This window comes from Octodon degus, unplaced genomic scaffold (assembly GCF_000260255.1).
Source record: "Octodon degus isolate 3935 unplaced genomic scaffold, OctDeg1.0 scaffold00122, whole genome shotgun sequence".
NCBI lineage: Eukaryota > Metazoa > Chordata > Mammalia > Rodentia > Octodontidae > Octodon > Octodon degus.
Window position 1 is genome coordinate 7,306,332 of NW_004524698.1, and position 14,289 is coordinate 7,320,620.

Genomic DNA, 14,289 nt, shown 5'->3' on the forward strand with positions numbered 1-14,289 from the left:
CCTGTGTTTTTGCTTAGCTTAGCTTGTTCTAAGTAGGTGCTTTAGACCACTGAGCCATCTCACCAGCCCGAAATGGCAGAAGTGTTTTTTGTTGGTTTTTTTGCGCCGAATGCCTTCAAGGCATGACTGGCTGTCTTGTGTTGTGGGGATCAAACCACAGCAACCTGAGCCTGACTGCTTTGTTGAAGCAGCCACTTAAAGAACTGAGCTAAGGGGCAGGCCCCCCAAGAGAAACCTTTTTGAAACCTAAGTTTTAAGTAATGAACTAAATTATACTGATCTGTCTTTAAGAAGGATATTAAGAGAAAGTTTTATGTAAGCTAGTACCTGACTTAAAATTTTAGTGGTTTTTTAATGTATTTGCTACAGTCTCACTACGCAGGTCGGACTCCAGTGATCCTTCTGTTTTCAGCCTTCCCAGTGTTGGGATTACAGGCGTGTGCCGCCACACCCAGTCTTGCCCAGTCTCAGTCACAGGGCTCAGCAAGCCCAGGGAAGGGTGGGGCAGGCAGGGCCTGTGGAGCTGGGGATCAAACCCTAGTCCCTGCACTTGCCTAAGTGCGCTAGTGCTTAGTCTGCTGAGCTATGTCGCCAGGCCTTGAAATTTTAAACTAGAAGCTATGTATATTGTTTTCTTGAGTTTTAAGCTTTAATCATTTTTCAAAACTCCTACCAAAGGGATAGAAGAACAAAGTGGTTCTAATACAATCAGAATAATTACGGTTTAAACCATTAGCTTTACTAAGGAATGACTACACTGACCTTTTGCCAAAATATTTTAGGCAGTATATCAAGGTCCTTCAGACTCCAAGAATTAACAAAATGTCCAATGAATGTGATTTGGTATACACAGAAATCACCAAGAGGATAAAATATTTCTTAGGGCTAGCACAAGAAACTTAAGCACTTGATTACAGTACAAAGCTTAGTTGGGGATAATTTACATGGCAGCAGAAGGAAAGGCAATAGAAAAACAAACCGGAAGGAGAGAGCTCTAGTCAGTTATCACTTCCCACGCCTGGTGCCCACTGTCTACTGGGACATATAGACTTCAGCCCCTGAAGACATCAACTAGCTCCTCTAATTCCAGGCTCACCTTTAACTGTCCAATGATGGCTATTTGATTTTTCATGCATACTTATCCTCTGGGAAATTTACATCTATTTGGCCAATAAGTCAACAGGGACTTCTAGAACAGGCATTTATCTCATTTTGAGAGTGACATTAAGCCAATGTTTACACACTGGTTTCTTGTGAGTTTGGTTACTGTGATCAGTCTCCCTGTTTTGAAACAAATCTAGCACAACTTCATGAAGTTTTACATCCATCCAAGGACTAAGTGGTGGGTTTGACTATGAATCCCCATTGCTGGGCTCCCAGGTACAAGCCAGCTGTTGAACTCCTGAGAAAGGACCTCCCTGCCAGCTTAGAGATATAGTACAAAGAGAGTGTTATTTAATACCTATCCTTTACAATTCTGGAATTTCATGCTTAAAAGGCACACAAACTTTAAAGCTGTGCTTTGTGAATGTGAGGCAAATTATTTTCAATAGTGCACATTGAACTCATGAGGATGACAACTATTATGCTGAAACTCACAGTTTAATTCAAATAAATTACATATTTAATATTTTAATAGTTCTTTTATAAAAATTGTTAATTATTTGGTACAGGGTCTCACTATGCAGCTTGGACTCATAGTGATCTTCCTGTCTCAGCCTCCCTAGTCTGGGATTACAGGTGTGCATCACCATGCCCAGTTTTGGTAACCAGCATGGCATGGCACAGCATGTGGTACTAGGGATCGAACCCAGGTCCTTGTGCTTACCAGGCAGGCACTTACACTGCCAAGCTATCTTCCCAGCCCCTAGATATTTTAATAGTTCTAAATGAGACAGCAAAGAAAATAAACTATAGATATAAAATTCATTCAGATTCATAATGGTTTTCTGAACTTTACTATCTACAAGAACCATATGTTAGAGATATGACTTTAAATCATACTGAATAGTTGTACAACTCTATGGATACACCAAGAACTAATGAATTATACTATTTATTTATGTCTATTTGGTGCTGGAGATGGAACCCAAGGCCTCTTGCTTGCTAGGTAAGTACTTTGCCACTGAACTACATTCCCAACCACTGAATTGTATACTTTATTGGGTGAATCATATTGAACTATATCTCAATAAAGTTACTAAAAAGTTATTTAAAAAGAATTCTAATTATTCTGAGGCCTGGGCAGGACTTATGAATCCCAGCAAACACTAGGCTTTAACTAAATGCCTGGAGGCAGCATTAATGAACCCATGTTGGCCTGTGGTGGACCAGATCTAGGGAAAACATGTACATACAAAGGTCACTCTACCTGCACCCCAAGAATAGGACAGGAGCAAGAGTCTCCTTGGTTCTGTTAGGAGCCCAAGACATCCCATTGGCTACCCCATCATCTTCAAGGAAACCCCACTGCTATTCATATCTCAGAGGGGGTTCCCTTAGTAAAGACTCCCAATCATTGGCATTTCTGCACACTGATTTAAGATTTCTTTCTTTTTTAAAAAAATTATTTATTTGTTACAGGGTCTTACTACACAGCTCAGACTTGTAGCGATCCTCTGGTCTCAGCCTCCCCAGTGCTGGGATTACAGATGTGTGCCATCATACTCAAGGCATGATGGGCCTGGGGTTCCGGGGCTGGCATGGCATGCAGTAATGGGGATTGAACCTGGGTCCTTGTGCTTGCCAGGCAGGTGCTTGGACCACTGAGCTATCTCCCCAGCCCATGACTCAAGATTTCTAATGCTACTTACCATTTCTGTGCAGCGTCCTATAACCCAACTGACAGGCTTTGGAGTCAGTGTTAGCATTCCAATGCGTTACACATTTTGCTGGTTTCCTTATGAAGTGAAATGTTTATGCTCTGCACTCCATTAACAAATGCATTTGGATGCCTTAAGAGTTGAGCATATTCTGTTTTACTATGTTTTCTCCTACAACAAACCCAAAGGTTAGAATCCTTTATTTTGCTATCATTTTCTAATCCTACCTGACTAGATATGTTTCTACAGGTGAAGATAACTTCTGTCTCAACAATGAAGATTATAGGAACCTTAATCTAGCTTCTACTATAGCAAAGTAGGAGGGCTGGGGGTGTGGCCTGGTGGTAGAACTCTTGCCTAGCAGGGACAAGACCCTGGATCTTTCCATTATTATTATTGTCATCATCATTATACTTTTTTAATTTTGAGACAAGGTCTAAGTGGCTGATGCCAGCTTTGAACTTGTGATCCTCCTGCCTCAGCCTCTTGAGTACCTGGGATTACAGATATGTGTCATTACAACTAACCACAGCACACTTTTCTCATTTTACAGATTTAATTCTCATTTACAGATGGAAACTAAAATAAAGAGAAATTAAAAGTCATAAATCTGGTAAGGGCAGAATGAGAATGTCTCTTGGCTCCATCTAACATAGCCTTATCCTGCTGGGGTCATTAAGAATATCAGAAGTGATAAAAGGCCACAGGATGCTGCTACAGACAGACAGACAGACAGACAGACAGACAGACAGACAATCTCTCTCTCTCTTACAGTGCAGCTCAGCAGCCCCCTCCCTCCTCTTCCTGTTTACCACAAATAAAAAAGGATGCTCCTTTTTGTCACTTAAATCTCAGAAGTTCTGAGGTTTAAAGAGTTGGGTCAAAAGAAGGAAAATCGTCTTACATATACCACCAAGTTGGAAACCAATTATTTTTTCATTGTTCTGATGAACTATAGTGTGTAACAAATTTCTTATATAATTGATGCTAATCTTTGTTTTGGTTTTCTTTTTTTTTTTTTTTTTTTTGGCGGAACCGGGGATTGAGCTCAGGCCCTTGTGCTTGCCAGGGAAGCGCTTATTCCACTGAGCCATCTCCCCGGCCCTTTTGATGCTAATCTTAAAGGCTGTTAAACTTAGAATAAGTAAGGAGGTCATATTCTTATCTACATTTTTTATTTTGTTGAAGGGTTAACACCCAAAGTAACAGTACTGGTCACAATGGGGCCCATTACACTTTTCTTTAGATTCGTGAAGGGGAAAGGTGTAGCTCAGTGGTAAAGTGCATGCTTAGCATGAAAGAGGCCCTAGGGCCTCTTTTCCACCCTCCACACCAAGGGGGAAAGATCTTCATAGATGTTGCTGCTTTCTGAGAGGTCACATCAAAACTGCAAGCTTTATGCTTTTAACATAATGCTTAAAACATTATGGAATTGCCTGTCCTCAACTCTATGGGACTGTGGTGTGGACCACCCACTCCTGGTTCAGGCTCATGTGATATGTGCTTACCTCAGTAAGGCCTTTAATCTTCAGGTACCCACAAAGGTAAGAGTTCCCTGTGTCCACGTGCTGAAAAGAAGATACACAAACCATTAGAAATGACTGAGCCCACTGAGGGTACACTGTAGGTAATGTTCAAGGCCAGGATGCATCAGGAAGACCTAGTAGTCGGTGTACACCCAGCTCAGACCAAGGAGCTCTCAGCCTTGGACCTTCACAGTCCTCTTTGTTTATAAGCCTGTTCTGATGATATAAACTGATCCCAGGACTGTCCACTTCTTTGAACTGGGTAGTGTGAGACTAAAGTTCCTTTCTGGAACAGTGAGCCCACTCAAACCTCACTTTTTATACTGTCTTCAATATAAATCTTCTATTTATTTATAGACTCTGTCCATTGTTGGACATGAGGTCTCTCCTCTACCTGTACACACGGTATTATCTCTCACCTCAAGCTTGATTTTCCTTTTAACATGTTTCTAGGTCACTTGTTTTCCTACTATTCAATCACTGGTCTAAGAAATCTACTGTCCTCTTATTTATACTAAATAGCAGCATGCATTTTTTTCTTTATGAAACAAGCAGACTATTCAAGAATAACATTTTATGAAGACTTATGTGGTATAAATTTTACTTATGAATCAAAATACCAACCCAAACTCTGACTATATTGTGAATATCTACTCTGTCCATTTCATATACAGATGCTTGTGTTTTTTTAGTGAACAGTTAGGAGCTGAAAACAGGCATAATAGATATTGAGGTTTAGCAGCTGCCAGTTATTGGTTGCTGAGGAACTGCAGATACCTATAACCAACGTTCTCTTTTTCCATACTGGCAGGGCACCTACCCTGCCTTGTAAAATGTGGTCAACTTCAATGGATTTTAGGCAAGCATGGCCCTCCAATTCATTGGGAGTCATTGGTTTAGGCGAGGTGACCCAGTTCTGGCCAACGAACATATATGTTAAGCTCCTGGAAAGGATCACTGGTGTTTGAAGAGGGATAAAAAGAAGATATGGCTCTTTTCCTTCCTCTAGCAGCGACAGTATCTGGATGTAGCTATCAGAAAATCAGGAGAAACAGGCAAGGAAATTCTGAGGATGGTAGGCCAGAAAGATGGAAGGAAGTGGGACTATCACAGGCCCCTTAACTAACCAACCTAGAACCACTTCACCTTTAGACTCCTTGTAATATAAGGTAATAAGTTCAATTACTTTGTAAGCTATTTTGAAATGTAAAATATGGTTCCTTGCAGATGAAATCATATTTTACTAGTATCTTTCACCCAAATCTACTGACATACTAAAAAAGGCAGTTTCCAAGTCCATGATTTAAAGTGAATCTGTGTCATGAACTTGGAAACTCTGAATACTAACCTATGAATTAAAGAAAAAAAAAATCAGTGGTACCTGTACCACACAGATTTTTATGTTAACTGAGGTCTCATTTCAGCAAACTAGAAAGGTCCTGTGGCATTTACTGGATTTGGAAACTCGACTACTCCATTTACACCATGAATCAAATATAAGGCAGTCGTTAAAAGCTGTGAACTTAGTCAGATGATGTCAGCACCAAAGAAATCTGGCTGCCACGAAGCTAATAAAGCTTGGTGCTGGTGACGAGGGTATTCCATGCAAAAACCGCCTAAGTATTTTAGATGTCCTCATCTGCTGACCTTGGCATTGGACAGTATGGAAAACAGCTGACCCACACTAAAATGGTTCAGCAAAGTACTTTTATTAAAGGACACATCGTTCTAACCTGAGGCCTTAAATTTTATGTGTGCAATTCTCATTGAATTCAATGAAGTCTGGGGTTTCACAGTTCCCAGAAAGGGTATCAGTTAGCAGGCATACCGGCTAATAAGATTAAAAATTGAACTGCAAATTGGCTCAAATTTGCATGTATTATCACATACTCAAGAATCAGAATTTGTTTGGCCTCTGTTCAACCATCTCTTACATCCTGCCCACAGTGAGTTTGATGATAGTTGGTGAACTCATAATGCATACACCATATACAACCTTAAGCAAATGAGGGGCCAGCATCTCAATGAGAAAGATAAGGCAAACATTTAGCAAAGAGGGTTCACAGCACAGCTGTGTCCAACAGCTGCTCTTCTTAATATTCCTTTCACAGGGACCCAGGGATCATTCTGCTGGTGGCTTCCGCGGTTGTAGAAGGGGAAAGAGTAGTCAAAGTAATGGGAGGTGGTAGTCAAAACCCCACAAAGGTTTGAAAACCTATACTTAAATGTCAAAACAGAAAGTGTCAAAAGGCACATGAAAATATGCATATTATGAAAAGATGTGCTAGAGAAATTCAAATTAGCAACTACAACAATACACTACTTCACATCCACCAAGATGGCTTCAAACAAAAGATGAACAACAGCAAGATTATGGAAAAGCTGGAGCCCTAATATGTTGCTGGTGGAAATGTAAAAGGAAGCACCCACTTCAGAAATCACCTGCAGCTGAGTGAAATGTTGAACACTGGGTTACCATGTAGCACAGCAATTCTATTACTACGTATCTATCTTCCTAAGAAAAGTGAAAGTGCATATCCATGTAAAAACCTGTACATAAGCTAGGCATGCTATGTATTTGTAGTCCCAGCATTCGGGAAGCTGAGGTAACCTTAAGCTTAACCTTAAATTCAAGGTCAGCCTGAGCAATGCAAAAAGACCCCATCTCAAAAACAAACATACACAAATGTTCACAGCATTAATCATAATAGCCAAAATATGGCAAAAAGCTCAAAGGGCCATGAACCAATCAATAGATAAAGTGCTGTATATCCATACAACAGATAATGCAACAATAAAAAGGAATGATAGATAAATCTTGAAAAAGCTATGCCTAGTCAAAGAAGCCAGTCACAAAAGGACAAAGCCAGATTGGGCTATTTTAAATTAGAAAAAAAAAAAAAATAAAATTCGCATTTGCCTAGGATTGGAGGTGGGTAATAGCTAAAGGATATTAAAGTTTCTTTTTGGGGTGATAAAATGTTCTAAAATTGGGCTATGGTGATGCACAATTCTACGAATACAAACTACTGAGGAGTACATCTTGAATATATAAATTATGCTCTGGGAGACTGAGGTAGGACAGCAAGTTGGGCAGTTTACTAAGTTAATGAGACCCTGTCTCAAAAAAGAAAAAAAAAAAAAATGCTGAGGGTGCAGCTGACTGCAAAGGCTCACTCAGTCCCCAGTACCACACACAAAAATAAACAAACAATATGGTACGAGAATTACACCTCAAAAAAGATGCTTAAAAGGAAAGAGAGAAAGCAGGAAGGAAGCTCCATTATGAAAGGCAAGAGAAATAATCTAAGAGAAGGGAGTCTAAGAAACTAGTCTTAGCTGAAAAACCAGATGATGGGGCAATCCATAAGCCTCTGACTAGGTACAATGATGAAGAAGGAGATCACCCATCCAGATGTAGGGCAGCATTCCTTGCCAAGACTCTCCTGCTCCCCTAATCAGACTTAAGTGGCTTCCACCACTGACCAGGTTTCTGCTCTGGGCTTCCTGACACCTACCAGATGTGATACAACTTAATCACTGCTCCTGCTGGTTCACAAGGAGACTAGTACCTGCCAAGAGTTCAGAAATAACACACTAATGACAGAAGAGAGTAGTATCAATAACCAAGGCAGACTTCCCTTTAACACCTAACTACCTTACTCCATCAGAACAGGTACAAACCTAGGATAATTCCAAACATGACTGACCCAGGAATCTCAGTTCTGAAATTTTATGAATAGTTCAATTGAAAAACAAACAAAACTAATCTTTGTTAGATTTTCACATTTGAAGCAAAAAACAAACCAAAAAAGCATCATCATGTTAGTCATACAGTTTTGAGGATGGAACGATCAGTCATAGTTTTTTGGTTGCAATAAATGTAATAGGTCATAGTTCATAGATCAGCAATAGAGTTAATGTGAGGATGCCCATCAAAACCAGAGAGAAAACCCCACAAGTCAGTGAGAAAAAAAAAAAAAAAAAAAGACTTGGGTTGCTTTCCACTTAGCAGAAAGAAAAGATCACTTACATTGTCTTTGGGAGGGCAGGACTACTTGTTCAGAAGAGAGTAATATTTAAAGTAAAAAAAAAAAAATAAAATAAAGACAAAAGATGATCATGAACAAGCACAACGTACATTTCACCCTCACACAGGGAAGCAAGAGGCACCATACAGGACTTCTAAGCTTCCAGAAGCCCTTTATACACACAGGTGTTTGGAGGAACTCTGGGGAAGTGGTGCCAGAAAAAACAAGCAAAAGGAAGGGGAAAGTGTGTCCAAAGGCAGGGAAGGTAAAAAACTGAGGAACAGTTTGGTGGGAAAGGGAGATAAAAAGAAATATTCACTGTCAACTCTTTTGGCTGGGAAAAAGGGCCAAGTGTGCTACCATCTGGGTGAGAGAAATGAGGTACAGGAAAAGACCCCAACAGGTAGTTGTAAAGCTGATCAGAGACTGGCAGCGGGTACTCAGAAATCCAGGTCAAACAGGGGGAGGTCAAGGGACACAAAATAAAACTGGGTTAAATTGGATTTCCCAGAATATGGGTATCAGAGATTGGGAGGAAGCCCTGTGCCTGTGTAGATAAAAGTTAAGCAAACTGAAAGAACCCTTTGATCCAGTAAGCTAGATGAAGATACTGGGCGAGGAAGTCTAGGAAGAGGCCAGGGAGACTTACAGCCAGGGCAAGTGGGCCACAGTGTAGGGAAAGGAGTATAAGAAGCCTGGGGCAGGAGAGCTGGTGTGGAGGCAACTGGGCATGTGGACTTCTGGACCAGGTTTGAAGCACGGTGGTTCTGGGGGGCGGGGACCCAGGAAGCAGGATACTAACAGTTCCACTCTAGCACTCAAGGTGCAAGTATCTGGTTTTCAGGGGGAGTTAGAGACAGAGATGGTTAGAATGGAGGGGTGTCTCAACCAATGGAGGCAGTGTGTTTCTAAATCTTAGAGGAGGCTGCTCAGTCTCCCCAGGAGGAGGAAGGGCCCCGTCACTGAGAGTAGGGTTATGTCTCAGGTCTGGGAATGTGAAACGGACCCGGTCATAAGGAGGGTCCTGAGTCCGGAGAAACCAACAGTCCTTCAGGTCTGAGAGGGAGAGACTGGTAGGAGGTGGGAGGACTGGTGTAAGGGGAACAGGTCTTGGGGTGGATGAACCCACGCCAACGCACAGCCAGTCATGGGGAGGGGAGCTTCCGGATCCCGGACGGACGGACGGACGGACGGACGGGTTAGGGGTTTCAATTCTGGAACAGTATTCGGGGCTAGTCAGGAGCCGGCTACTGCAGGCTCCGGGTCCGGGGGCCAGGTCAGGGCTGGGGCTCTGAGAGTGTGAGACACCAGCCGGGCAGGACCCGGGTGGGAGGCGCCGGTGCAGGAGGCCTCGGCAGCGAGGGCCTGATCCTCGGCTTCGGGCTCGAGGAGCCGAGGGCGGGCTCGGCCCGTGAGCGCCGCGAGGAGGCCCTCGGGCCCCGGCCCGGCCCGGCTCGGCGCTCACCTGCAGCACCACCTCTACGTCGTACGAGTTCCCCTTGCTCTTCTGGTGGCCGCGAAACTTGGAGCCGCTGTAGAGCAGGCTGGTGGCCACGCCGGGCTGCTGGGTGTTGATAGGCGGCGGCGGAATGAGAGAGGCCGCGGAGGCGGCAGACGCACCGGCCGGCGGGGGACACTCCGTGCGGACCGGCATCGCGGGGTCCCCCGGAGCCAGGGCTAGGGGGAGGGGGAGAGGAACCGCTGCCGCCGCGCGGGAGCCGAAGAGGGTGGCCGGGAGGGAGGCGTCGGGGAGCGCACGCGCGAGGTGGGGACGGGAGGGCCGGCCACCCGCCCGCTGCCCGCGGACCTAGCGCTCGGGCCACCACCGGGACCCCGGGACCTGCGAGAAGGGCCTCCCAGTCCTGAGCTGGGTCCCCCTCCCCACTTGTCCTCGCATACACACCACTCCTTCCGATTGGCTCGGGCGCGCCCGGGGGGCGGGATCAGTTTCACGCGGCGCTTCCGCCCATTGGCGAACGGAGAAAACTCGTGGCGGCGCGCGGGAGAAGGCCTCTGGAATTTGTAGTCTTCTTGCCGAGAGCGGCGTGGAGGGGCGGGGCGATGCTCATTTGTGATGCTGATTGACTGGGGGTGTGCGCCGGGGTGCACGGCTGCGACGGCGCACCGTAGGTGTCATGAGAAAGATGGCGGCGGCCAGAGGAGCGTGAGGCTGTGGGGTGGCGCTGTGAGGTTTCCGTACAGCTCGAGCGTGCGGCTTCCTGTGCTGGGGTCTCTCACCGCGCGCGTGCTCCCAGTCCGCCGGCGCGATGTGGCGGAGCTGCCTTAGGCTGCGGGACCGCGGGCGCCGCCTCCTAAATTGTCCCCCTGCTGACCGTGCCGCCTCCTCCGCCAGGCTGGGGCTGGTCCCCCAGTGTCTGGCCCGGGCCTACGCGCCCCCGACAGGTGAGGCCTGGACACGTTACCTTTTGGCCGGAGGCTAAGCCGGGCTGAACTAAGCAATGGGTTTCGGCCGTGCTGTTCCGACTGGGTGAGGCAGGGTTCAGGCCCATGAGGTTATTCAGGGCCGTTGTAGGTGGTAAAGTGAAGCCCTGGGCAGGGTCGACCTGAGGGGACTCGGAGAAGTCAGGGCATAGTACAGTGGCGCCTGTTCGGTTTTTCTCAAAACCTAGAGCATTCCTCTTTTCAGCGAGGGAAGCAGGTATCTTCCATGTTTTCAGTAGGAGCAATTCGGGCTCCAGATCGGGATTTCCAAGGTCACAGGGCAGAGGGTAAACTACTGCTTTGTGTCCCCAGTACCCAGCACAAGACCTGGCCGGCTTTAACTCCCATTTCGTGCACTGTCTGCGGGTTTCCAAGCACTCAGTCTTAATGACCTTGCAGCACTCTTGCCTTCTCTGGAACCTTTCCTGAGTGGGAGTTGACACCATGCCTCCTTGGCCACCTATAGCTGTGATGAAGCCTCAGAAACGCTAGTGGCTCTTTCATTGCTCCTGGAGAGAGACTTTAGGGTAAGAATAAGAGATTCACTTCAATGAATGAAAAATAATGACATTTTCCTGCCATTTAGTTAGTTTTTCTGTGCTGGGACAAAATGCATAGTGGTCTTGAAGATTTATACAGTCCCTAGCTGAATGATATTCACTGGCAAATGCAGGTTACATTATCCTGGCCAAACAATAGTTTATAATAATACATACTGTTATAAAGGAATTACAAAGAAGCCTATAAGAACACAAAATAGCATCCATTTCCATCGTGGGGGTTCAGGATCTACAAAGGATCTTGGACAAAAGAGCATTTTAACTTGGGCCTTGATAGATGAATGAGAATTCAGTAGGGAGGAGGATGAATAGTAGGTAAATGCATGTCCAGAAGTGACAGCAAGGTGTGAAAGACCTTGCCATGACACTACCCACTTTAGAAAATTCAGAACTCACCAGGCAGTTTGGCATTGTAACAGGAATACAGCTCTGGGATCTGGTGTTGGATGGACCTGTGAGGATTGTGATCTTGGGCCCATAACTACTTCATTTTCTTCAGTGACTGAAGTTCTGTGTTCATGCTGAGGATTCTTTTGGCTGTGCAGTTCAGAGTGGGTGAGGCAGGGTTCAAGACAAAGCAAATTCCATAATTTTATATAAATAGGGAAGGAGGTTGGGTGCAGCAGGGAACCAAGTGAGAGTGCTAGAGGTAGAGCATGAAGAGCCAGTAAAAAGGAAGAAATGGGTGTGATGTTGCGCACATGTAGTTCCAGCTACCAGGGTGGGGGAGGTGGGAGCAAGAAGATCACTTGAGCCTTGAAGTTTGAGGTCAGCCTGAACAACTTGGTGAGACCTCCTCTCAAATAAATGAGGAAGGGGTGTGAGAAAGAGGAAGGAAGGGAGGGAGGGGGCATCCTGGGGAGAGTACAAGCAAAAGGTACATACTAAAGGTTCACCAACCTGGCAAAAGCAGAGGGTTAATGTAGGTGAATGGGTGTTTGCTTTCACCTGATGACACTTAATCTACAAAATTCCTTTGCTGTCCACAATATACTTCTAGTTTATACTGTAAGCTCTAGGCATGTGTGTGTGAATGAGTGAGGCAGAGTGAGAAAAGGGATACCTATATCAGACCTTGTGTTCTACAAAGACCTTAACCAGTTGTGAGATTTTTATGTGTCTTTGGAGTGATGGAAGATTAAATCTTTTTTTTTTTTTTTTTAAATGTATTTGGTACAGGGTCTTACTACACACCTCTGACTCATAGTGATCCTCTTGTTTTGAGCCTCCCCAGCGCTGGGATTACAGCTGTGCTCCACCACGCTGGGTCTTATTGGCCAACTCAGCACACCCATGGGCAGGGCGGGGGTGGCATGTGGTGCCAGGCATTGAACTCAGGTCCCTGTGCTTGCCTAAGCAGGCGCTTCAGACCACTGAGCTATCATCACAGCCCTGGGAAGCCCCTAAGTGGGTCCTTGAAGAAGACTTCCTGGCAAACTGATTAAACTGCTCTCTTGGGAATGACAATGCTATATTGAATGCTATTGAAAGGGGAGGAGGGTATGAAGGGGTCACTGAGTTGTTGGAGGGGGAGATGGTGCTGCAGGGAGACCTATGTGAGGCTGTTGTGGCCTTCAAGCTCTGTACCATCTCTTCAGAGATCTATTGATTGCTCGAGGGGGGTGCTGAGATGAAGCAGCATATTAAATGAATGAAAACACCCAAGGTCAAGTCTAGAAGTCTTAGCTCACCATCCACAAGTTGTTTATCACCTAAACAAGACATTGTGTGGTCTTTGCCACCTCAGAAGCACTGTTACCCTTGTTTCTTATGGAGTGTTGGTATGGACTCAGGAAGATTGTGTATTCTTTACATCAGAGGTCCTGCCTGCCACCTATTTTTGTCAAAAAAAGATGTATATAAACATAGCCATACTGTGGCTACTGGCAGAGACGAGTAGTTAGTTGCAACAGAAAACTTTTGACCTGCACAGCCTAGAATATTGGATGTCTGGCTCTACAGACAAAGTTTAATAACCCCTACTGTAGATGAAGTGCAATTTGGAAAATAGTATATTGTATACTTTTAGCCAGAAAAAAAAAAATAAGACTTTTGTTTGGTTTGTTTTGTTTTGTGAGACACAATCTCAGTGTATAGTCCAGGCTGACCTTGAGCTCAACACAGTCCTGCCTTAGCCTATTGCGTGCTGGGATTACAGATGTGTTCCACCTGCCACTTTAAGACTTGTTGCCCAGAATGGTCTCAAATTTGTGGTCTGCTTCCCCAGTAGCTGGGATTGTAGTGTGTGCCACAGTATCTGGTGATGTGTGTGTGTTCCTGTGCATACACATGGTTCTGGGGATTGAAGATAGACTCATTCACACTAGCAAATTATACCTTTAGCTGAATAACATTCTACTGTATGGCTATACCACATTTTACTTATCCATTCCCTGATGGACATGTGAGTTGTATCTGCCCTTTGGTTGTTATGAATAATCCTGTTCAAAACATTTGTGAACAAGTTTTTGTGGTTTTATTTTCCTTGAATGTATTTACCTAAGAGTAGAATTGTCAATAGTGACAGTTTTGAATTTTTTGAGGACCTACCAGGCTTCCATGGTGGTTGTAACATTTTAAATTTCCACCAGCAGTGTGTTAGGGTTCTAGTTTTTGTACATCTTTACCAACACTTATTATATTCTGTCTTTTTGATTGATGACAAGCCTTTATTGAAATACAAAATTTGACAATTTTATTTCTTACTGTTCATAGCCTGTGCAAATTTGGGCAGTATGTTTTGCTCATGGTTTTTTAAAAAATATATTTGATTGGTGCAGTGTGGAATTTTCATGTTCATTGTGATGAATGCTATTGTGCATTTTTTCATATACTGATTACCCATTTGTATATTTTCCTTGAAATATCTATTCAGATCTTTTGAACATTTGAAATTGTTTTTTTTTTT

General features: G+C 44.3%; 2 protein-coding genes across 2 annotated transcripts in view; one reads left to right on the plus strand and one right to left on the minus strand.

Annotated features, from left to right (window-relative positions):
* Positions 1-10,275, minus strand: part of Gid4 (GID complex subunit 4 homolog) — a 22,770-nt gene extending 12,495 nt beyond the window's left edge. Inside the window, exons 1-2 of the mRNA XM_023700192.1 lie at positions 9,845-10,275; positions 4,331-4,390 (exon numbers count right to left, since the gene is read on the minus strand). Of these exons, the coding sequence (XP_023555960.1) occupies positions 4,331-4,390; positions 9,845-10,033 (249 nt within the window). The 5' untranslated portion in view covers positions 10,034-10,275. The remainder of the gene's footprint in view (positions 1-4,330; positions 4,391-9,844) is intronic.
* A 216-nt stretch (positions 10,276-10,491) lies between these two features.
* The window catches only part of Atpaf2 (ATP synthase mitochondrial F1 complex assembly factor 2), a 15,197-nt gene continuing 11,399 nt past the window's right edge, over positions 10,492-14,289 (plus strand). The window contains exon 1 of the mRNA XM_004640296.3: positions 10,492-10,782. Coding sequence (XP_004640353.1) covers positions 10,647-10,782 — 136 coding nt within the window. The 5' untranslated portion in view covers positions 10,492-10,646. The remainder of the gene's footprint in view (positions 10,783-14,289) is intronic.